The 25,058-nt window shown below is 47.0% G+C and overlaps 1 protein-coding gene across 1 annotated transcript; it reads left to right on the forward strand.

Annotated features, from left to right (window-relative positions):
• The first annotated feature begins 4 nt into the window (after window positions 1-4).
• On the forward strand, window positions 5-21,873 carry LOC140494861 (zona pellucida sperm-binding protein 4-like). The gene is made up of 9 exons (XM_072594534.1): window positions 5-209; window positions 8,458-8,636; window positions 8,712-8,809; window positions 8,893-9,026; window positions 9,122-9,311; window positions 10,217-10,364; window positions 10,482-10,554; window positions 10,701-10,811; window positions 21,785-21,873. Exons 1-9 carry the CDS (start codon window positions 5-7, stop codon window positions 21,871-21,873), a joined length of 1,227 nt encoding a protein of 408 aa, XP_072450635.1.
• Window positions 21,874-25,058: the final 3,185 nt, after the last annotated feature.

Below are 25,058 nucleotides of genomic sequence, written 5' to 3' on the forward strand. Positions count from 1 at the left end.
CGCGATGGGACATTGGTTGGTTTGGTGTCTGTACCTTTGGGCCGCTCGGCCCTTCCTGGTCTCTGCTGTGTGTCCTCCGGAGCCGGGCTGGAGCCTGCCGTGTGGCCTGGCCACTATCAACAGCACTGAGTGCATCAAGCAGGGCTGCTGCTTTCAGTCCGCGAGTCTCAGTGGGCAATCCTGTTTCTACAACCTGAGAGACAGCCCAGGTAAGGAGCCCAGCCTCCTCCCGGAGAGGAGCCCACCCCGAATGGGGAGGGAAGGGAAGCATGAGGACCACCCCAGGCTGGCACTGAGGAAATAACCCGGGACTTGTTGGTGTTTCCTTGTGCAATGGTGACGGGCTGTTTGTGGGGATTCAGTGGGAGGGAGGTAAAGGGACCTGTCCCTGAGGAAATAACCCAGGAACATGACTCTGTCCCTCCCTCGTCGAGTGGGGGATAATCCCGAGTGAAGCGGCTGGTTGGTTTGATGATGGATAATGTTATCCTGGTCTCACTGAGTTTCTCTTTGTCTAAGAAAGAGCTGGTTATTAAACAGCTGCAGCAGGCGTTTGAATAGAGGATTAACTTGGTATGACATTGCAATGTTTCTCAGTGCCCCTGTAATGTTGAGGTCTGTCATTTGCTCTAACTTAATGGTTTCAAATTAGAAACTGCCCAGCTGAAATGCTGCTGCTTGGGACTGTGTTCTGAGTTCTCTTACCAAGGCAAAGCTGGTGTCACCATAGGGAGGTGATTGACAGTTTCTACATACTCACTGGTGGAGTGAGTGCTTGGGGTGGATCAATCACCTGGTCTGTGTATCTGGTATCCTCATGTTAAAGGAGGTGGAGATAAATGACTACACACCCCTTTTTTTTGTATTCCACCCTCATTGACTATACCATCTCTCTTAAACCACTGCTTTCTTTACCCCCCACCCCCCACCATTCCTACAAAAAGGTGATTCCTATTCTTTCAATTTCTCTAATTCTGTGTTCCCAGGAGTAAGCTTTCCACTTCAGGACATCCCAGATGTCCTTCCAAGACTGTAACTATCCCTTTTTCCCCCAAGATTAATACTGCATCTCCTCTGGCTAAGGATGTCTGTTCATCAGAAGGATCTATGTATTCAACCAATGCTATGCTTTGAATGTGACCATCACAGACCCTCTGTCAATCACTTCTCCAAACACTACCCTCCCTCCACCTCCTAGTCTCTAGCTGATGTGACATCAATTGCCTGAATCTCTGCACCTCTCTCCCACTCCAATCTCACTACCCAAGCATGCAGCCCTTTGCTCCAGCTCCAACCCCAACCTCTCTATCAAACCTGTCAAGGAAGGTGTATTCTTAGTGGGGTGTACTGACTGGTACACAGCTGAGGCTAGGTACCAACTCTGACACCACCTAATGTTCTCTTGAACATGACTCCACGTTTGATCACCAAGCTGCCATTTCCCAGACCATCAACATCGGGTGATCTCTCATCCACTGTCTTCACCCTGACAGAAATGGGCAGTGTTGGGTGAGGGGGCTATCTCCTACCCAAAAATCCATAAACCTGACTGCCCTGGCCAACCCACTATTTCTGGATTAGTGGTGCTGGAAGAGCACAGCAGTTCAGGCAGCATCCAAGGAGCTTCAAAATCGCCGTTTTGGGCAAAAGCTGGGCTGTTGCCCGAAATGTCAATTTTGAAGTTCCTTGCATGCTGCCTGAACTGCTGTGCTCTTCCAGCACCACTAATCCAGAATCTGGTTTCCAGCATCTGCAGTCATTGTTTTTACCTCAACCCACTATCTCTGCCTGCTCCTGTTCCACTGAATTCTCTCTTCTCTTTTTTTTTAAAAACAAACCCCACCCTACTGCCTAACTGCGGTAGTACTTGTTTTTCTCCAGCACGTGGGTGTGCTGGTGAGAGAAAGACCTAGGTGCAAGAATCTTTATTCAAATTTCCACCACCAGGAAGAAAAACACCTGTGGCCAGTGATAAGCATCAAAGGGCAATGCTGTGATCAAACAGTGAAGGGGAGGGCAGGGATTAAATCAAGAGTTGGGGGGGGGGGGGGGGGGGGGGGAATAATGCACTCCACTCCCTGTGGTGTCCACCTCTCCCTGAACAAACGTCTCTACTCTTATCTGGACTCTGTCCTCTTCCCACTTGTCCAGGAACTTCCCACCCACATTCAGGACACAACCCATGCTCTCCACTTCCTCTGTCATAAAGTAAACAAACAGATCCTTTGGTCCACCTCCTCCATGCTGACCAGATATTCAAAGCTATTCTCGTCCCATTTGCCAGCCCTTGGCTCATATACTCAACCCTTCCTATTCATATCCCCACTCAGATGCCTTTTAAATGTTGTAATTGTACCCACCTCCACTACTTCCTCTGACAGCTTGTTGTGCACATTCACCATCCTTTGCACGAGAAAGTTGCCCCTTAGGTGCCTTTTTAAATCTTTCCCTTCTCTCCCTAAAACTACCTTCGAGATCCTAGATTCCCACCCAACCCAGGGAAAAGACCTTGTCTGTTTATCTCAGATATCCCTCAGATTTTACAAACCTTCAAGGTCACCCCCTCAGCCTCTGACTTGGGAAAACAGCCCCAGCTATTTCAGCCTCCCCCCTATAATTCAAATCCTCCGATCCTGGCACCATCTTTGTAAATCTTTTCTGAACCCTTTCAAGTTTCACAATATCCTTCCTAAAAGAGGGAGACCAGAATTGTGCACACAGGCCTACAGTGGCCTAACCAATGTCCTGTACAGCTTCAACATGACCTCAAACTCCTAGACTCTTCTCTCTGAACAATAAATGCTGCCTTCATCCTGTCTACCTGTGACTCTCCTCCTTTCAAGGAAAGATGAACCAGCACTCCCCAGGGTTTTGTTTTAGCAAAACTCCCCAGTAAGTGCATATGTCCTGCCCTGACTTGCCTTTGCAAAATGCAGCACCTCCATATCGATTCCACTCCATCTGCCACTCAGCCCACTGGCTCATCTGATCAAGCCCCTGTTGTATTGAGGTAACCTTTACTGTCCATGACACTTCCCATTTTGATGTCATTTGCCAACCTAGTAACTGTACCTCCTATGGTCTGATCCTTATAGTTTATATAAGTGATGAAAAGCAATAGACCCAGCCCTGATCCTTGTGGCACACCCCTGGTCATAGGCCTCCAGCCTGAAAGGCAATCCTCCTCCTCCACCACCCTGTCTTCGACCTTCAAGCCAGTTCTGTATCCAAATTGCTAGCTCTCCTTGTATTCCACGTGATCTAACCTTGCTGACTGGCCTACCATGAGGAACCTTATCAAACCCCTCACTGAACTCTCTATAGATCATGTCCACTGCTCTGCCTTCATCAATCCTCTTGTTACTACTACACCTCAATCAAATCAATGAGACATGATTTCCCCCATAAAGCCAGTCCTTGCCTTTCCCAGTAAATGTAAATCCTGTCCCTCAGGATTCTCTCCAACTTGCTCTGTCCTTCCACTTCTTTCCCTGCGCCCCTTCTCCCCCCCCACCCCCCCCCCCCCCCAACAGTCAGGCTCCTGAGTTTAGGTTCTGTAGTTTTTTTTTTGTTGACATGTTGTGAAATAGTGGCACAGTTGGACTGTTTCCAGTGCCTCACCGAGGCTATCAATTCCTGGTCACAGCACCTCATCTACCCCCCCATGGACACTCTCTCTCCTCAGGGAGATACAGGCATATAGAGAGCCTAAAAGCCCCCAGTTTCTTTCCCTCCCACTGACCAACCAGTCCCCCCTCACTCACTCGGGGGATCTGGTCCTCCCCCTCAACTTTGACTCCTCCCCCTTCCTGCAAACAATTAGGGTGGCCATGGGTGCAGGTGGGTCTGAGCTATGCCTGCCTCTTCACGTGTGAAACAGTCCCTCTTCCACAGCTATATGGGCACCATCCCTCATCTCTTCTGCTACATAGGGCTGTGCTAATGCAGTCAGTCAATGCCCCCAGATGGAGCTTGAACAGTTCATCCACTTCACCTACACTATCCACCCTGATCTAAAGTTTACCTGGACCATCTCAGACACGTCCATCCTCTTCCTGGACCTCTGGCAGTCAATATATTACTGACATTCATTTCAAATCTACTGGGTCACATAGCCATCTCGACTACACCTCCCTCACCACCTCTGCTGCAAAAAAGTGAGCTCATTCTCCCATTTTCAGATTCTGTCACATCTGCTCCCAGTTTCTGGGATTCTATCCCAGGTGTCCTCTGCTTCAGACTGTAATTTCCCCCTTCCTGTGACTTTTAATGTCCCTTCACATCTCCTCCATTTCCCACACCTCTGCCCTCAAACCCCTTCCTCCCCAACAACCCTGCTCCTTATGTACCACCCCACCAACCTGAAAATCCAACATCTCGTTCTTTACCTTTTTTGTTTTGCCACCCCCAGTCAGAACCGCTCTCTCGCTCTCTCGCTCTCTCGCTCTCTCGCTCTCTCGCTCTCTCGCTCTCTCGCTCTCTCGCTCTCTCGCTCTCTCGCTCTCTCGCTCTCTCGCTCTCTCGCTCTCTCGCTCTCTCGCTCTCTCGCTCTCTCGCTCTCTCGCTCTCTCGCTCTCTCGCTCTCTCGCTCTCTCGCTCTCTCGCTCTCTCGCTCTCTCGCTCTCTCGCTCTCTCGCTCTCTCGCTCTCTCGCTCTCTCGCTCTCTCGCTCTCTCGCTCTCTCGCTCTCTCGCTCTCTCGCTCTCTCGCTCTCTCGCTCTCTCGCTCTCTCGCTCTCTCGCTCTCTCGCTCTCTCGCTCTCTCGCTCTCTCGCTCTCTCGCTCTCTCGCTCTCTCGCTCTCTCGCTCTCTCGCTCTCTCGCTCTCTCGCTCTCTCGCTCTCTCGCTCTCTCGCTCTCTCGCTCTCTCGCTCTCTCGCTCTCTCGCTCTCTCGCTCTCTCGCTCTCTCGCTCTCTCGCTCTCTCGCTCTCTCGCTCTCTCGCTCTCTCGCTCTCTCGCTCTCTCGCTCTCTCGCTCTCTCGCTCTCTCGCTCTCTCGCTCTCTCGCTCTCTCGCTCTCTCGCTCTCTCGCTCTCTCGCTCTCTCGCTCTCTCGCTCTCTCGCTCTCTCGCTCTCTCGCTCTCTCGCTCTCTCGCTCTCTCGCTCTCTCGCTCTCTCGCTCTCTCGCTCTCTCGCTCTCTCGCTCTCTCGCTCTCTCGCTCTCTCGCTCTCTCGCTCTCTCGCTCTCTCGCTCTCTCGCTCTCTCGCTCTCTCGCTCTCTCGCTCTCTCGCTCTCTCGCTCTCTCGCTCTCTCGCTCTCTCGCTCTCTCGCTCTCTCGCTCTCTCGCTCTCTCGCTCTCTCGCTCTCTCGCTCTCTCGCTCTCTCGCTCTCTCGCTCTCTCGCTCTCTCGCTCTCTCGCTCTCTCGCTCCTGACACCTCAGCAAGTGCAATGTCTGCTGCTACGTCTCCCCTCCCTTCTGTCCAATGCCACAAACAATCATTGCAAATGCAGCAGAGATTCACCTGCACCTCCTCCAACCTGGTCTACTGCATCCATTGCTCCTGATATCACTGTCAAGGAGGCTACAAAGCACAGACTTGGACTATCTCTCTCACAGCATCTGAGCTCTGGATGCTCCATTTAACCCTGACCTTTTGGTTACCAGCTATTTCACTCTTCCCACTCTTGATGACATGTCTATCCTGCACCGCCACCACCTTCAAAATAAAGCCCCACACAAACTGGAAGAACAACACCTCCATTTTTTTCCCCTCCGGAACTTAGAGCCCAGTGGCCTTAATGTGGAGTCACCAGTATCCAAGTCTGCCCTCTATCCTATATCCAGCCTTTCCCCTCCCTATCACCTTGCCTGGACCCAACTTGTCCATCCACTTCCTCACCAAGTGGAAGTGACCAAGTTGATAGATGAAGGAAGGGCTGTAGATGTCATATACATGGACTTTAGTAAGGCCTTTTGATAAGGTTCCCTATGATAAACTAATGGAGAAAGTGAAGTCACATGATGTGCCGGGTGTTCTAGCTAGGTGGATAAAGAACTGGTTGAACGACAGGAGACAGTAATAGAAGGGAGTGTCTCAATGGTGAAAGGTGACCAGTGGTGTTCCACAGGGATCCACGCTGGGGCTGTTGTTTGTAATATACATAAATGATCTGATAGAACAGGCCCTTCAGCCCATGATGTTATGCTGACCACTGATCCTCATGTATGCACCCTCCAATTTCTGTGACCATATGCATGTCCAGGAGTCTCTTAAATGTCCCTCATGATCTCGCTGCCACAACTGCTGGCAACACATTCCCTGCTCTCAATTCTGTGTAAAGAACCTGCCTCTGACATCCCCCTCTATACTTTCCTCCGACCCGCTTAAAACTGACCCCTCATGTTGGTCATTTCTGCCCTGGGAAATAGTCTCTGGCTATCGACTCTGTCTATGCCTCACATTATCTTGGACACCTCCATTAGGTCCCCTCTTCTCCTTTTCTCCAATGAAAAAAGTCTGAGCTCAGTCAACCTGTCTTAAGATAAGCCCTCCAGTCCAGGCAGCATCCTAGTAAACCTCCTCTGAACCCTCTCCAAAGCATCCACATCATATAATAGGGTGACCAGAACTGGACGCAGTATTCCAAGTGCGGTCTAACCAAAGGTTTATAGAGCTGCAAGAAGATCTCATGACTCTTAAACTCGCTTTTCCCCCTGTTAATGAAAGCCAAAACATTATATGCTTTCTGAACAACCCTGTCCACTTGGGTGGCCATTTAAAGGGATCTATGCACACCAAGATCCCTCTGTTCCTCCACACTGCCAAGAATGCTATGCTTAATCCTGTACTCAGCTTTCAAATTCTACCTTCCAATATGCATCACCTCTTTTTTTTTTTTTTCCAGGTTGAACTGGATTGTTGGTCTGATCAGTAGGTAGATGACGGTAAGATTGGTGGAGTAGCAGAAAGCATAGGGGACTGTCAAAATACAGGAGAATGTTGGGTGGAGAAGTGGCAAGACAAATGAGGTGATGCATTTTGGAAAGTCTAATTCTAGAGCAAACTATCATGTGAACTGCAGAGGCTTGGGGAAAAGTTGAGCAGAGATCTGGGAGTTCAGGTCCATTGTACCCTGAAGGTGGCACAGGTGGATAGTGATCAAGAAGGCATATGCTATGGTTGCCTTCATCAGATGGGGTATGGAGTATGAGAGCTGGCAGGTCATGTTAAAATTGTACAGGACACTATTCTAAATGCAGGCAAACCAGTTTGTACAGTTTTGGTCACAACATTATCAAAAAGATGTGGATGCTTTGGAGAGGGTACAGAGAAGGTTTGAGGTTCTTTCCTGGTATGGAAGATGGCTTGAGTAGGTTAGAATGTCTTCACTTTTCTTTTTAGGAATAAAATGGGGGGTGGGGGAGAGACTTGAGGTCTTCAAAATCACAACCAGTATTGACAGGGTTGATAGAGGTTGTTCCCCTGGTGAGGATTCAATAATGAGGGGCTTTTTTTCCCTACTTAAAGTGTCCTGGGGATGTACACAGCAAGTACTTTTACAGAGGTGGTTGGTGCCTGGAACATGTTGCCAGCAGAGGTGGTAGGGGCAGGCACCGGAGATTCATTGAAGGTGTGTCTGGATAGATGCATGAGTAGTTGGGGAGCAGAGGGATCTCAATGCCTAGGAATTGGGTGATGGGTTTAGACAGTGGATTTGGATTGGCTCAGTCTTGGAGGGTCAAAGGGCCTGTTGCTGGGCTATAAACTTTCTTTGTTTGTTCACCAATCCAGTGCACCCTTTCCACTGACCAATCACAATCCCACCCTCTGTTTAAGCTTCCTTTCCATTCCTAGCCCTGCAGAAGGGTCCTCACTCAAATTATTAACTTCCCTGCTCCTTCAAAACTGCCTGATCTGTCATCCAAGCTCTACGTTTTATTGACTCTATTCCCCCACACCCTTTTTTTGGGAGCAGAGGGTGATGGGAAAGGCTGGTGGTTTGGATGACTGTTGTGAATAGGTGTATCCTATGCTAATGCACAGGACAGTGTAATGTCTGGACCTTGTGCCCATATAACTGACATTCCAACACCTGCCTTTTCATTTACCCCCTCCACAGTAACTTTTATTTTGAACATGTCTGCTTTACTTTGACTTTCAAGTTTGGAATTCCCATACCATTCTATTGTTTTGGGAGCTTTTAATACACTCCTTAAGATCCATTACTGTGTTAATAGAAGCACTTAATATTCGTTGACAGAATGCCCCCACCAGCCTGCCCACTTTATTGGGTAATCACATGGCTTCTAGAGTATCTTGTAGGATATTGTATTCACTTTCAAACATCAGATGATCTGCCTTAATTGTTGACCACCTACAGATAAAAACCTGACACCAAGTAGTGGAACTGTATAGCTTTATGAATGATTTTGGGGTTTTGAGGCTTCATCCCTCTGCCAATGATTTGGAGGTCACATCCACAATGGGGAAACTGAACATTCCCATTCTCTCTGCAGTGTGCACAGCAGATGGCCAGTTCGTTGTAGCAATCACCAGGAACCTGACCCGTCCTGCCCTCAACCTGTCATCTCTGTATGTGAAAGATGGACATGAAGCTGAGTGCAGGCCTAAGCTCGTCACAGCAGAACTTGTAGCCTTCCACTTCCCAATTACCTCTTGTGGCTTGACCCAGCGGGTGAGTATTGGAGGCTCCAGCATTCTGTCCCTCTGAATGGGCCAGCTCCCTATTAAACAGTGTCTTCCCTTGCAGGAGGAGAATGGGAGCTTTGTGTATGAAACAGATGTCTTGGGGAAGAGGATGATTCAGAGGGGGCCACTGGGCTCAATAACCCGGGACAGCACCTTCAGGTGAGTGGGCAGTGGGATTTGTTGGTATGGAAAGGGAAGTGTTACTGACAGAAACTCCTCCACCTATTTCTGTTTCTCGACAGGCTGCACATCCAGTGCAAGTACAAGGGGGAGCATGAGGCAGGCTTACAAATCAATGTCTCGGTTTACACCCTCCCTCCACCACTAGCTGCTTCTGAAGATGGGATCCTGAGGTTGGTGCTGCGAATAGCAACAGGTAGTGCTGCCCTGGTAATAGGAGCACTGGGAATTGTATCCCTTCAGGGGAGTGACTGTGTTTTGGTTTGTTCTCCTTTTATTTTTGTCTGTTAGATGGCAGCTACAGCTGGTGGTACAGGGACAGTGACTACCCCATTCAGAGAATCCTTCAGGAGTCGGTGTTTGTTGAGGTTCGTGTGAAGGATCGCACTGACCCAATGATAGTCCTGAGACTGCGTGACTGCTGGGCAACTCCTGTGCCAGCCCCTGACCATGAGGTGCAGTGGAGTCTCCTGGTGGATGGGTAAGGATCTGAAAGTACCACGTCCAGCCTTTCCAGAGTATGGAGTGAAGACTCCATTCTTACAGTATAGTGTCACAGTAAAGTGTGTATAACATTGTATGTATATACTGGCAATACTTGTGCTTTTTCTTTTCATCATGGTCCATTTGTGAATTCCACTTGGTATTTGATCAAACTTCATGATCTTGGACTTGGCCTTCATTAAGAATGTGCCTTTAATTTTGTCAAGGCCTTTCCTCTTTGGAAGGGGATGAAGATTGATTGACTGACAACTAAACCTCCTGCCCTACCTTCAAAAGAATACTCCTCGTTCCTCCCTTTATTTTAGGGACACTCAAGCAACATCTCTTCAGCATCCACTTTGTGAAGTCTCCTATGATTCTCAGATCAAATCCATCTTCCCTCCACTGACTGAAGGCCCTGCTGTTTCAACCTGATGGTCAGCTGACCAAACATTTATCTTGGTTAATGTTGTCCCTACACAACAAACTGCCTGCTGTCACTGATACCTTGTCAAATAGTTTTTAGAAATCTCTCTCCACAATCACAGGCCACCCTTCATCTGTGCTGTTTGATGTTTCCTCCAATGACTGATCCCAGTAGTGATGTGGATTGCAATTAAGGACACTAACTTTCTGACAGAATGAACTGACAGATAACTGGCCTGTCCATTTTAGCTTTTGCATTATGGTTGGATTGTCTGAAACTTTCTACAAGTGTCTACAACAAAGTCCATTAGACCAGCTCCATTACATCCTGGAGCAAGATGGTCTTTTGATATGTTTGCCCCCTCTTGGCACCCTCCTTCCTGGCAACTGCAACTCCCACTTGCTACCTGATTTTATTTGCAGTCTATTTGTGGTTTGGTTTGGAGCTCTTGGTCACCTGACCATCTTGTGTTTCAGGTGTCCCTATGAAGGTGATGACTATCTGACCCTCCTACACCCAGTCGGTCTCTCTTCTGGCCTGCAGTTCCCAACCCATCACAAGCGGTTTGAAGTGAAGACGTTTGTTTTCTTGGATGGAGTGTCTGAGCAGCCCCTCTCTGGACAGGTAACCAAATGGAAGGAATGAGGCCAAGCTCATGAACTCCTCTTGTGGGGTCTCTGTACTATAACCTGTGCTATTGATCTCCAGCAAGCTCCCATAACATCCCTCCTTCCTTTCTAGGTTTACTTGCACTGCAGTGCTGAGGTTTGCTCTCCCTCTGCTCAGGATGACTGCACAACCAGGTGTGGTCCAAGTGAGTTCCTTGATGCTCTCTTTATTAAGCTGAGACCCACCCCTCCATCCTGATCTGAACATCCCCTATATCCAATTACCAAGGATACAGCATCCTGGCTGTAGTGTCAACATGGATTCTAACCATCTCCTGTCCCCCTCCAACAGGGACACGCAGGAGTGCTCTCCTCCATGAAGGGACCTTGGTAAGTGCTCCTGGTCCAGTTGCTCTCCTGGAAGTTGAGAACAGCCAGTCTAAGCAGCTGCTTAATGCGAATGGTAAGTGATGTTCCTTGTTTAGTTCACTGAGCATCTTTTCCAATGTCTGAACTCCCTTCCTCCTTCCCCCATAGGTGCTGCTGGATCTCCTGTTCTGATTGGAGTAGCTGTTGGGTTTCTGGTGTTCCTGTTGATGCTGATGGCTGCAGTGTACAGAATGAAGAACCCAGCCCAGTCTGTCCCCAGTGTCATGAGATTGAACTGTCGACCTTGAATACAAATAAACCAGACAGAAACCAGTCCCTGGTGTGTGTCTATAACAAAGCTGTGCAGTCTTGTTGGAAGTGAGTTTGAATTGTGGTTCAGTATTTAGGGAAGGGACAGCAATTAGTTGTCAGACCAAATGGTGAGTGGCTTGGAGTTCCCCAACTGGAATTCCCAGCCTTGCCATGTTCTTGTAGCAACATGCTTGTGGTTCTGATCAGTGGTGATCCCCTAGAGAGGCTGATATTCAGTAATAATGCTCGTACATGCTAAGATCACTCAATAGAGTCACTTCTTTCCTTTCATATCACTTGATGAATTCAAATCAGTTGGTGCCACTGACAATGACTGTGCCCTTCAGAATGTTTCAAGTTTTTTACATTACCATATTCCCTCCCGCTAGTTTTATTGTACACTGTCTGAAATCAGAAGTGACTCCCTAAAGGATGTGCAATTGGTCATTTTAGGATCATGAGGGAAAATTGCTCATACTCTGGGAGTGAGGACTGGAGATCAGATGAAATTTTTTTGCTTGGAAAAGCACAGCAGGAGAATTGATGTTTTGGGCATGAGCCCTTCAGGAATGACCTTCCTCATTCCTGAAGGGCTCCTGCCCAAAATGTTGATTCTCCTGCTCCTTGGATGCTGCCTGATCTGCTGCACTTCTCCAGCAACACACTTTCAGCACTACTCTGGGAGACTAGAGAATTCTTCCTCAGCAGTTGAGACCAAAACATCAATTTGCATTGAGATGGTTCTCTGAAAGCTGAAGGGTAGAGGAAGAAAGTGGGAACAGGATACGGAGTCATATGGTCACTGAGCCAGTCTGCTGTCCAAGGCTGAATGGCCTATTGGGCTTGTTGTTTATCCTTGGGCTAATGCCTGTCCTGTTTTCACACACACCAAATAATTGATGCAGTGGCTTCACTTGTTTCATGCAGCTGTGTCCTTCGGGATAGCAATTCCTTTCCCAGTTGGTGTGAGGAAATCTCCTCCCAATGAGGAGGCACCGAGACCTGAACTTGCTGTGGCTTTATCCAGATCTGTCATCTTTGGGGGGGACAGGGCTTGACTGCAGTGGTGTATATTCCTGCATTGTTAATGCCCTGTTTCAGCCCTTGTGCTTCATTCAACTTGGTTCAGCAATTACTAAACTCTGCCCAGTACATGTAAGGCTGTGATTTTGGTTATGGGCTCTTTTACCGTTTTTTTTTTTTTTTTTTTGAAAGGTAGGAAAATACCTTTCTGCTGCCACCTGGGTTCAAATCCCACCACTGGCAACTGTGTGGAGTTTGTGTATTCTCCCAGTGTTTTGCATGGGTTTCCTTCCACAATCCAAAAATGTGCAGGTTGGGTGAATTGGCCATGCTAAATCACCTGTAGTACTAGGTGAAGGGGTAAATGTGTAGGAGAATGGGGTCAGTGTGGGTTGCTCTTTAGAGGGTTGGTGTGGACTTGTTGGGCCAAAGGGCCTGTTCCAACACTAAGTAACTTAATCTAGGAAAATGTGTTAATGAAGCCAATATAATGATGCAACTTTGTGCTGGCCTGTTTTTTTTTGGTCCTATATCAAGCAGTGCTGTGGGATGGATTTTTCTCAGGAGGAAGCAACCAAGAATGAGACTAGTTTTATAACCTGCTGTCCCTTAGGAAAAGAGATTGCTGGCCCCAAGGATGAGGAATCTCTTTCACCACCCCAGAGTGCAGTGCATGCTGGGATAGTGGGTTGGAGGGTTATGGGAATTGGACAGAAAATTGAGGTAAATGTGTACCCCAAGGCTGCCCTTGTTCCTCTATGCTATTCTGCATCTTCCTATTTACTGAGTCCCTGTGTCTGTCTTGTTGTGGCTTTGTTTTTTGCGTCTAACACAGGCACATGTTCAGAGCAGGAGTGAACCTTTTTGGTAAGATGATGCTGTTGTAGCTTGAACTCATTTCCTCCCTGGTTGTGATAGTATCCCTTGGTATTGGTTTCTAAAAAAAACATCATGCACACACCTATTCAATGAACATGCCGCCTCCCTTCCCTGAAGATAGCTCCACAGACTCTACACCCTCCCAGAGAAAAAGCATTGTTCCTCATCTCCTCAAACTAAAAGGCCCCTTGTTTTAATATTCCCTCATTCTTCCCTTTTCCCATGATCGGAAACATCCTTTCAGTGTCTGCTCTGTCACATCCCCTCAGCATCTTAATGTCTTACAATTGCCTCTAATTTTTCTGGAATGAAGATGTGCCTAGTCCAACCTTTCCTCAAATGTCTGTACTTCAAGAATCCCTTGAGTGAATATTATGTCATTTTATTCAATAAAGGGAAAGTTTAGGTGAGGTGCAGGCAAAATATTTCCCATAGAGGGTGGGGAGTGTGGGGGAACACAACTGCCAGTGGTGGTGTTGCTAACATGCCTACTTCCAATGTTTAAGGCTATCTTGATAGACTCTTGTTCATGTGACTAACAGGGAGAGAAATCGCAAATAGTGGGTAAAAATCAGAATTCACAATCCGTGCAGCTTGCTGGGCTGTAGGGCCTGTTCCTGTGCTCTATTGTATAAGTTGACTAAAATCATGCAGAGTAATCTGGATGCAGTCTTTCCAGGGGCCTGTACAACTGTTTTCCATATTCTATTCCCTTTCTAACAGTAACAGTCCACTTATCTTCCAATGTATTACTCTGCTGAGAGCCATAGAAACAATACAGCACAGAAGGGTACGTGCAGTCAAATGCAGCTACTTGGTAAAATAGCTTTGAGTCTCTGCCTCCACTAGTAACTCGGGCAGTGAGCTCCAGCCAACCACCACCCTCTGCAGAAAATGTACTTCCTTATATCTTCTCTAATCTTTCTGCTGCTTAGCTTGAATCTATAATCCCTGGTTTTGGAACTCTCTCTGCCAAGGGAATCAGGCTCCTCCTGTCCACTCCGTCTCTATCCCTCAAATTTTGTATGCAATCTTGGCATATCCCTAGCTCCTCTATTCTGAGGAGATATGGAGAGGTCGGGGTTGTTTTCCTATCGTCATGACCATTCTACAGCCCTGGCGATGTTTACTAGATTACCTAGTGTGGAAACAGAGCCTTGGGCCCAACAAGTCCACACGGCTCTTCCAAACAGCAACTCACCCAGACCCTGTTCCTTCTGACTAATGCACCTAATGCTATTGGCAATTTAACATGGCTAATTCGCCTAACCTGCATATCTTTGGACTGAGAGGAAAATCCATGCAACACAGGGAGAACATGCAAACTCCACACAGACCGTTGCCTGAGGCAGGAATCAAACCCAGATCTCCAGTGCTGTGAGGCAGCAGTGCTAACCAGTGAGTCACTGTGCTGCCAATGTTCTTGTAAATCTTCTCCCCTCTCCCTGGAGCAATTAGATCTTTCCTGGAATGTGGTGACCAGAACTGCACAGTGCACTGAGGTGTGGCCTCACCACTGTCTTCTACAGTTCCATAATTATATCCTGACTTTTGTATTCGATCCCTTTGTCAATGAAGGAGAGTACTCCATCTACCTTCACAACAGTATCTACCTGTACTGTTACCTTTAGGGCCCTGTGCACTTGCACACCAAGATCTCTCACTTCATCTACCCCTCTCACTCTATTCCCATTTAATGTTGATTCCCATTCAGTTTGCCCTCTCTTAGTGCGATCAGTGTGAGGTGATTCACTAACATCTTGTGATGCATGTAGCAGGACACCAAGCTCCCTCTGAAACTCCCAGTGTTACAATATCTCTCCATTTAAGGAATAAGCTGTTTTTTTTATTCTCCCTGCTCGAGTGAACAAGTTCACACTCTACAATATTTCCCCACCCTCCACCAAATAACTGTGGATACAGTGACCTTGAGGATGTGCTGGGCTCCTTCAAACTAAGGGCTGGCAGTTTTTTGACAGACCTCTCCAGTTGTTTATCTACCACCATTCTTGACAGGATGTGAAAAGTCTTTATTCTGCTGTGAATGTTCAGAACTGTGCCTGCTGTCCTCACTGAACTGAGGACGATACTGGAGTTGGTAATGATCAACGATTGGCCTTGCTCCTCCAGGAATTGAGAATCGCTGTTTTGGTCCCTGCTGTTTGTGACTGTGGGAAAATGTGAAGAAATGATGGGTGTGAATACATTTACAACATTCACAAGGTATTCGGATCAGTACATGAATAGGAAAGGTTTGGAGTGATATGAGCCAGGGCGAATGGTTGATTTTGGGGGTTTTGCTCAGCATGCACTGGCTGAACCGAGGGATCTCTTTCCATGCTGTACGGCTCTGTGACAGAATAAAGGACAATATTTTTGTTTTGTTTCCATTTTTCTTGAAATTATCTCTTGACTAGATGTAATAATGTTATGAACAGGAATGCTGGTTGGGCAACAATTATTTACCAAATGAGGCATTTTGCTTGCCAATTGGTGGAGGAATACAGCGAGTCAGAAGGATGGATATGTTGGCAAACAAATGGCTGAGGAGGGGGGGCAGTCAAGTCATGAAACCTCTCAGAATCTATCTGATCACTGTTGGTCATCCTGGAGATCCATAAAATCCTCTGCTGTGCTGCTATTGGTCACCTCTCTATAATCCACCCTTTCCAAGCCATGTATTATCTTGTATGTCTCTATTAAGTCTCCCCTTAATCTTCTAAACTCCAATGAATACAATCCCAGGATCCTCAGCCGTTCCTCATATGTTAGGCCTACCATTCCAGGGATCATTCGTGTGAATCTCCGCTGGACACGTTCCAGTGCCAGTATGTCCTTCCTGAGGTGTGGGGACCAAAACTGGACACAGTACTCCAAATGGGGCCTAACCAGAGCTTTATAAAGTCTCAGTAGCACAATGGTGTTTTTATATTCCAACCCTCTTGAGATAAGTGACCACATCGCATTCGCTGTCTTAATCACAGACTCGACCTGCATGTTGACCTTTAGAGAATCCTCGACTAGCACTCCCAGATCCCTTTGTACTTTGGCTTTACGAATTTTCTCACTGTTTAGAAAGTAGTCTGTGCTTTTATTCTTTTTGCCAAAGTGCAAGACCTCGCATTTGTTCACGTTGAATTCCATCAGCCATTTCCTGGACCACTCTCCCAAACTGTCTAGATGCTTCTGCAGCCTCCCCACTTCCTCAGTACTACCTGCCTGTCCACCTATCTTCATATCATTGGCAAACTTCGCTAGAATGCCCCTAGTCCCTTCATCCAAATCATTAATATATAATGCGAATAGCTGTGGCCCCAGCACCGAACCCTGCGGGACACCGCTCGTCACCGGCTGCCATTCTGAAAAAGAACCTTTTATCCCAACTCTCTGCCTTCTGTCAGACAGCCAATCCTCAATCCATCCCAGTGGCTCACCTCGAACACCATGGGCCCTCCCCTTGCTCAGCAGCCTCCCATGTGGCACCTTATCAAAGGCCTTTTGGAAGTCTAGATAGACCACATCCACTGGGTTTCCCTGATCTAACCTACTTGTCACCTCTTCAAAGAATACCAACAGGTTTGTCAGGCATGAGCTCCCCTTAGTAAATCCATGTTGACTTGTTCTAATCAGACTCTGCTCTTCTAAGAATTTAGAAACCTCATCCTTAGTGATGGATTCTAGAATTTTACCAACAACCGAGGTTAGGCTAATTGTCCTATAATTTTCCATCTTTTGTCTTGATCCTTTCTTGAACAATGGGGTTACAACCGCGATCTTCCAATCATCCGGGACTTTCCGTGACTCCAGTGACTCTTGAAAGATCTCAACCAATGCCTCCGCTATTTCCTCAGCAACCTCTCTCAGAACTCTAGGATGAATCCCATCAGGGCCGGGAGATTCATCAATTTTAAGACTTTTTAGCTTTTCTAGCACTATCTCTTTTGTAATGACAACCATACTCAACTCAGCCTCCTGACTCCCTTTAATTGTTGGGATATTACTCCTGTCTTCCACTGTGAAAACTGACGCAAAGTACTTGTTAAGTTCTCCTGCTATTTCCTTATCTCCCATCACTATTCTTCCAGCATCAGTTTGAAGTGGCCCAATGTCTACTTTTGTCTGTTGTTTGTTTCTTATGTACTGAAAGAAACTTTTACTATCGTTTCTAATATTACTGGCTAGCCTACTTTCATATTTGATCCTCTCCTTTCTTATTACTCTCTTTGTTATCCTCTGTTTGTTTTTGTAGCCTTCCCAATCTTCTGATTTCCCACTGCTCTTGGCCAATTTATAGGATCTCTTTTTTTCTTTAATACATTTCCTGACTTCCTTTGTCAGCCATGGCTGTCTAATCCCTCCCTGGATAATCTTTCTTATCTTGGGGATGAACCTCTGTACAGTGTCCTCAATTATACCCACAAACTCCTGCCACTTTTGCTCTACTGTCTTCCCCGGAAGCCTCTGCTTCCAGTCTATTTTTGTCAGTTCCGCTCTCATGCCCTCATAATTACCTTTATTAAACTGTAACACCATTACATCCGATTGTGCCTTCTCTCTTTCAAACTGCAGACTGAACTCTACCATATTATGATCGCTGCTTCCTCAGGGTTCCCTTACTTTAAGATCTTTTATAAAGTCTGGTTCATTGCAAAGCACGAGGTCCAGAATAGCCTGCTCCCTTGTGGGTTTCATGACAAGCTGTTCCAAAAAGTCATCCTGTAAGCATTCCATGAATTCCCTTTCTTTGGATCCACTGGCAACATTATTTACGCAGTCCACCTGCATATTGAAGTCTCCCATGATCACCGTGACCTTGTCTTTCTGACATGCCTTCTCTATTTTCTGGTACATGTTGCGTGCTTGCTCCTGACCACTGTTAGGAGGTCTGTACACAACTCCAATTATGGTTTTTTTGCCTTTGTGGTTCCTCAATTCCATCCACACAGACTCCACATCATCTGACGGTATGTCATTCAGTGCCATACATTTAATATTGTTCTTAACTAACAAGGCAACCCCACCCGCTCTGCCGACCTCCCTGTCTTTTCGATAAGTTGAAAATCCTTGGAGGTTTAACTGCCAGTCCTGACCCCCCTGTAACCAAGTCTCAGTGATGCCTACCACATCATAATCATTCACTATGATCTGTGCCATTAGTTCATCTGCTTTGTTATGAATGCTACGCGCATTCAGGTAAAGCACCTTAATGCTAACTTTCTTATCATGAGAGATATTGGAAGTCATATGATGGCCTAAGTTATCCTTGCTTTAGGGCCACTAGGATAGGTCCTCTACTCCTGAAAACCAGCGGGAGGATCATGCTAAGCAATGGGGGAGGTGGTGCCATATCACTTGCTATTCCACAGAGTGGGGGGGGTACACTACAATGGCATTATCACTTGACTGTTAATCCAGTCACCCACATAATGTCTGGGCACCTGTGTTTAAGTCCCACCACGGCAGATGGTGGAAATAGAAGTCAATACATCTAAAATTCAGAGTCCCGTGATGACCATGAATCCATTGTCAATTGTCGGAAAACTCCATCTAGTTCAATAATGTCCCTTAAGGAGGGAAACTGCCATCCTTCCCTGGTCTGGCCTAGATGTGACACCAGACCCGCAGCAATGTGGCTGAATCATAACTACCCCCTGGGCAATTAGGGATGGGCAATAAATGCTATCCAGCCAGTGATACCCTCATCCTGTGAATGAATAAATAAAACACTTTGCTCTCCTCCCAACATCCTTGTGCTGGGACCACTGTAACATTGCAAAGAATCACAATGCAAGCTGAAGGAACAACACCTCATTTTCTGCTGAGACAGTTTACAGTTTCCAGGACTCAATACTGAATTCCACAATATTAGACACCTGTCATCCATTTCTCATGTATTCTCACCAATCTCCCCTCTCCCTCAAGGCTGTATCTTGTTTATTTCGTTTCCAGCTGGGAGGACCCATTTGCTCCTTATTATGCCTTAATTTACACCCATTTTACATCCCTATTTCTCTTTCACTACAATTAGTAACCCCCTTGTCTCTCGCAGTGAGTCTCTACACCATTTGCCCCTCACGGTTCCTGTCCCCTCCACCTCGCTTTGTGTGAAAAACATAAAAAGGTATTTTCCAACACAGTTCTGAATGGGTTCTGGGTAATCCAAGATGGAGGACGGGGAGAAATTGAAATTGTAAGAGCTGCTCATTTTTTGAGGTATTTCATGGGTTGGAGGTGATTTTCTCAAATTCCAGGAGCAGCAATTACTGTTTTATACACTGTTGCATTGTTTCGGAATGCTGGTGCAAAAGATCAAAACAACAGCACTTTTAGAAGGAGGAAGACAAGGCAGTGACCACATGGTCAATGAGGGAGAGAGAGAAAGAAACACTGATTACTGACACAGCAGTGAATCTCCACAGTTACTGCCTTTGTTGTTTGAGTTCAAATATCTCTGGACATCGTTGTGCATCGAGGAACAATATAAAAAAACAGCAACATTCACAGCTGACCTTGGATGAACCTGTGTGGGAGAGCTCACAGCACAGGAACAGATAAATGCATAGTTTTTAACATGTAACCTTGCTGTAATTCTACAGTAGTGAATAAAGTGGGTTCTTGATTATTGAGATGTTTTGAGATCTATCTCTTGATTGAAGTTTTAAAATATAAACCATAAGGACTAAATTAGCCTGGAGCACTGTTTTTTGGACCAATTTTGTTGATCTGTAGATTATGAAGGAGAAAAGATGCCGTTAGTAGAGTGATGTGCTCTTCCTGTGGGATGTGGGAGATTAGATAGAGTTTCCATGTTACTGATGATTATGTCTGCAGAAAGTGTCTTTGGTTATGAATCCGATCAGATCGCATGGATTGGTTGGAGCAACAGTTAGAGGCAATGAGGAATTCACAGGAAGTAGGGGGTATGATGGATGGCAGTTATAGGAAGGGAGAAAAGCCGCAGATACAGTCAGGTGCATGGGGTAACTCCAGGAAAGGTAGAAGGGGTAGGCAGGTGGTGCAGAAGTCTCCTGTGGGTATCCCCACCTCAAATAAGGATGCTGTTTTGGAATATGTAGGGGGTGATAGACTCTCAGGGGAGTGTAGCACGAACATCCAAGTTTCTGGTATCAAGACTGGCTGTAATGTAATGAGGGGTACATTGAGTTCCAAGTGATCGATTGTGATAGGGGACTCCCTTGTCAGAGGCACAGACAGCAGTAAAAAATCTGAATGGCATGTTGCCTCCCTGGTGTCAGTATCAAGGATATCTCAGAGAGGGTGCAGAGTGTTCTCAAAGGAGAGAGAGAGACCATTATACACAATGGACCCAACAACATAGGAAGAGAAAAGGATGTGATTCTGAAGAGAGAATATTGAAAGTTAGGCAGGAATTTAAAAATGACATCCACGAGGGACACATTATCTGGATTACTCCCGGTGCTATAACCCAGTGAGGGTACGAATAGGAGGATAAAGCAGATAAATGTGTGGCTGAGGAGACAGTGCAGGAGTAGAAGGGTTAACATTGTGGGATCATTAGAATTTCTTCTGGGATAGAAGTGATCTGTACAAGAAGGATAGATTGTACCTGAATTGGGAGGGGACCCAGGGAAATAGCGAGGAAAGGGATCAATCTAAGACTGATACAGTTGGGGAAAGGAGTGAATCAAACAGTCAGGGCAAGATGGAACAAAGGAGAGAACAGCATATGACTGACAAATTAAAGTGCATTCATTTCAATACAAGAGGTTGAACAGGGAAGCCAGATGAACTCAGGACATGGTTAGAAAAATGAGACTGGGATATCATAGCAATTATAGAAACATGGCTGATGGATGGACAGGACTGGCAGAATAATGTTCCTGGAAATAAATGGTATAGGAAGGATAGAAAGGGAGACAAGAGAGGAGGGGGAATGGTGTTTTTGATAGGGGATAGCATTACTGCTGTATGTATTCCTGGCAATACATCCAGGAAAGTTACTTGGGTGGAACTGAGAAATACAAAATGAATAATAACCCATTGGGATTGTATTATACATCCCCTAATAGCGGGAAATTGAGAAACAAATTTGTAAGGAGATTTCAGTTATCTGGAAGAATAAAAGGGTGGTTATGATAGGGGATTTTATCTTTCCAAACATAGACTAGGACTGCCATTGTGGTAAATGTTTAGATGGAGAGGAATTGTTCAGTGTGTACAAGAACATTTTCCTGAATCAGTATGTGGATGTACCTACTAGAGAAGGTGCAATACTTGACCTGCTCTTGGGAAATAAGGCAGGGCAGGTGACTGAGGTGTCAGTGGGGAAGCACTTTGGGGCCAGTGACCATAATTCTATTAGTTTTAAAATAGTGATGGAAAAGGATAGACAGGATGTAAAAGTAGAAGTTCTAAATTGGAGGAAGGCAAATGTTGACAGTATTGGGCTACAACTTTCAGAAGTTGTTTGGGACAGGTGTTTGCAGGTAAAGGGATGGTTGGAAAATGGGAAGCCCTCAAAAACGAGATAATGAGAGTCCAGAGACAGTATTTTCCTGTTGGGTGAAAGGAATGGCGGGTAGGTGTAGGGAATGCTGGATGACGAGAGAAATTGATGTGGTCGGGTGAAATGGGAAAAGGCTGTTTCACCCAGTCAGTAGTTAGGGGAGGGAATGCACTGCCTGGAAACGTGGGGGAGGCAGATTCAGTTCAGGCATTCAGGAGGGACTTTGGGGGTTGTTTTGATGGAAATAGTGTGTGGGGAGAGGCAGGAGGTTAGCAGTGGAGAACAGGACTGCTGATGGGCCGAATGTCCTCCTCTGCACCGTCATAATTCTCTGACTCTTGTTTCCTACTTCCATATCCCCACAGAACCGATTCTGGAACAAAATACAATCTTGGGCTCAGTGGAACGCAGCGTCAGTTGTGAAGATGTGATTGTAGCTGGAATCTCGCCCTAATCCTTAATGAGGATCAGTGACAGTTAAAGCCTCTTCAACACGAGAAACCTGTGGCCAGGAGCTCATTAGCGGCTATAAAGCGGGTTGGTGTTCAGGGGCGGGCACAGATTCAGGCAGCGCGATGGGACATTGGTTGGTTTGGTGTCTGTACCTTTGGGCCGCTCGGCCCTTCCTGGTCTCTGCTGTGTGTCCTCCGGAGCCGGGCTGGAGGCTGCCGTGTGGCCTGGCCACTATCAACAGCACTGAGTGCATCAAGCAGGGCTGCTGCTTTCAGTCCCCGAGTCTCAGTGGGCAATCCTGTTTCTACAACCTGAGAGACAGCCCAGGTAAGGAGCCCAGCCTCCTCCCGGAGAGGAGCCCACCCCGAATGGGGAGGGAAGGGAAGCATGAGGACCACCCCAGGCTGGCACTGAGGAAATAACCCGGGACTTGTTGGTGTTTCCTTGTGCAATGGTGATGGGCTGTTTGTGGGGAGTCAGTGGGAGGGAGGTAAAGGGACCTGTCCCTGAGGAAATAACCCAGGAATATGACTGTCCCTCCCTCGTCGAGTAGGGGATAATCCCGTGTGAAGCGGCTGGTTGGTTTGATGATGGATAATGTTATCCTGGTCTCTTTGAGTTTTTCTCCTTGTGTGAGAAGCTGGTGTTTAATAACCAGCTTTCAGGGGTTTGAATGAGGGTTAGCTTGTAATGATAGTGTAAAGATTCTCAGTGCCCCTGTAATGTTGAGGTGTCATTTGCTGTAACTGTTGATGGTTTCAAGTCAGAAACTGCCCAGCTGAAATGCTGCTGCTTGGGATTGTATTCAGAGTTCTCTTACCAAGGAAAAGCTGGTCTCACCATAGGGAGGTGAATGAGTTTCTACATACTCACTGGTGGAGTGAGTGATGGGTGGATACATCACCTGGTCTGTGTATCTGGAATCCTCATGTTAAAGGAGGTGGAGACAAATGACTATACACTTTTCATGTTTTCCCCCTCATTGGAATAAGGTGTGAGTTAGCATGGGCTTGTGCTTTTCTCATGATTGTGGTTGACTTACTATCCACAACAACTTCAAACCCCACCAGCTCCCACAGCTACCTTGACAACACAGCCTCTCTCCCTTTTCCCCCCTCACTTCACAAAAATGTGACTTCCATACTTTCAATTTCTGGCTCTACTGTATCTCCCATGATGAGGATTCCACTCCCAGGACAACCCAGATCTTTGTCATCCAAGACTGTAACCACCCCTGTCCCCTGTGATTAATAATGCCCTCAAATGTATCTCCCACTTCCTGCATCTCTGCCCTGCAATCCCCTTCTCTTCCTTCTGGCCTTACCCCCTCAAAGATATCCCTGGTCAACATCCACCTCCAAAGCAATACCGCCATCATCCTCTGCCATATGTTTGCCACCTGCAGATAGATTCCATCACCAAAGAGATATTTCCTTCCCCTCTGCTTTCTGCAGGGCCCACTGACTAAGTTCTTTGTCAGTTCCACATACTATTTTGCCCCCTCACCCAAACATCTGGAACCTTTGCCTGCAACTGCACAAAATGCAATGCTGGCTCCTTCCTGTCTATCTAAGGTCCCAAACAATCATGCCAAATTTGGCAGAGATTCACCTGCACCCCTCCCAGTCTGGCCTTTTGCATCCATTGTTCCCAATTTTGAGTATACCACAGTGTAGACTCAGGGTCTGGTTTGTGGATCATTAGTGTTCTGTATGTTCCAATCAACAGCAGCTTCTGGTTGCTAGCCATTTCAACTCTTCCCACTTTGTGACACGTCCATCCTGGGCCTTCCTGCTGTCAAAATAAGGCCACATCCAAACTGGAAGAACAATACATCATGCTGTGTCAGTGACTTACAGCCCAGTGGCCTTAAACTGAGTTCACCAGCTTCTAATCACTCCATCCCCAACCTCCTCTCACATCCAGCCTTCCCTCTCCTCCTGCCTCCTTGACTGGACCTAACCTTTTCCTCTTCCCTTTGACCTATCCAGTCCACCTTTCCCAAACTGTGTCCTCCTATCACCACCCCACTACCCCACTACCCCACTGCTTCCCTCTGCTTCCCTCTGCTTCCCTCTGCTTCCCTCTGCTTCCCTCTGCTTCCCTCTGCTTCCCTCTGCTTCCCTCTGCTTCCCTCTGCTTCCCTCTGCTTCCCTCTGCTTCCCTCTGCTTCCCTCTGCTTCCCTCTGCTTCCCAGCCCTGACGAAGGGTCCCAACCCAGAACGTTGACTTTCCTGCTCCTCTGATGCTGCCTGGCCTGCTGTGCTTTTCCAGCTCCACACTTTATTGACACTGACTGCAGTCCTTGCTCTTTCCAAATTGCTGAAAACTAGACCATAAAGCCTCTGCCAAAGATGCTAGCCTTTGAAGTCTTCCTCCTCCATCCATGAAGATCTGTGGGTGTCTCCCACTGCAAACCCTGGTCATCTCCTCCACCCTGAAGATCTTCAACCACACCCTGAAACATTCCTGTTACTACAGCTGTCTCCTTCCTCAGCACCTGCTGATGCAGCCAGCTCATCCCCATGGACTCCCTACAACATGTAGGCCATCTCAATCCAAACCAAACATGATCATTGCTACCTCCAGCATGTTTACAGCCTCTAAACTGCTGGCCCTGCAGATCCTCAGCTCCACATTGATAGTCATGCACTGACATCCCCTGTCACTACAGTCAGCCCTGCCCTGGCTGTGGGGTGGGGGAGGAGAGAAGAGACCATCTCCCTCAGGCCAGCCAGCAAAAGACATTTGTTCTTCCTCATGCACTCAACCAGGGTCTTTCAATGCTCTATTGGACATTAAATCACCAAAGTCTCTCATGTATTCTTACCCCCCACCTCCAGACACTGACCTCCTTGACCACTCTGGCCCCTAACCCTATCCCTGACCACTGCCTGAATTTGTCTGATGCCATTAATCACACATCTGCTCAGGCCAATCCTGCAGACACTACTGCCCAGGTGATCATTTCCACATGTACCCACTCCCAACTCCAGGTTAAGAGTCCCAGCCCCAAGAGTATGCACCATCTTCCCACTCTTCCCACCCCTCTGTCCTCTCCCATTTGGTCCAGGAACTCTCTTTCTTTCATAAAGCAAATAAACCAACCCTTCAGAAATTAATCCATGAAGATCTGGCCCATATCCCTTTTAAACCCTTTCAATGCATATCCCCATCCAGATTCCT

Source organism: Chiloscyllium punctatum, chromosome 24, assembly GCF_047496795.1.
Source record: "Chiloscyllium punctatum isolate Juve2018m chromosome 24, sChiPun1.3, whole genome shotgun sequence".
In the NCBI taxonomy this organism is placed as follows: Eukaryota; Metazoa; Chordata; class Chondrichthyes; order Orectolobiformes; family Hemiscylliidae; genus Chiloscyllium; species Chiloscyllium punctatum.

Excerpts from the sequence above, each read along its gene's own strand:
- LOC140494861 (XM_072594534.1), top strand. The coding sequence starts at position 5 with ATGGGACATTGGTTGGTTTGGTGTCTGTACCTTTGGGCCGCTCGGCCC. Across the intron at positions 9,027-9,121 it reads GGTGCTGCGAATAGCAACAG|ATGGCAGCTACAGCTGGTGG; the intron begins GTAGTGCTGCCC and ends TTTGTCTGTTAG. Across the intron at positions 10,365-10,481 it reads AGCAGCCCCTCTCTGGACAG|GTTTACTTGCACTGCAGTGC; the intron begins GTAACCAAATGG and ends CTTCCTTTCTAG.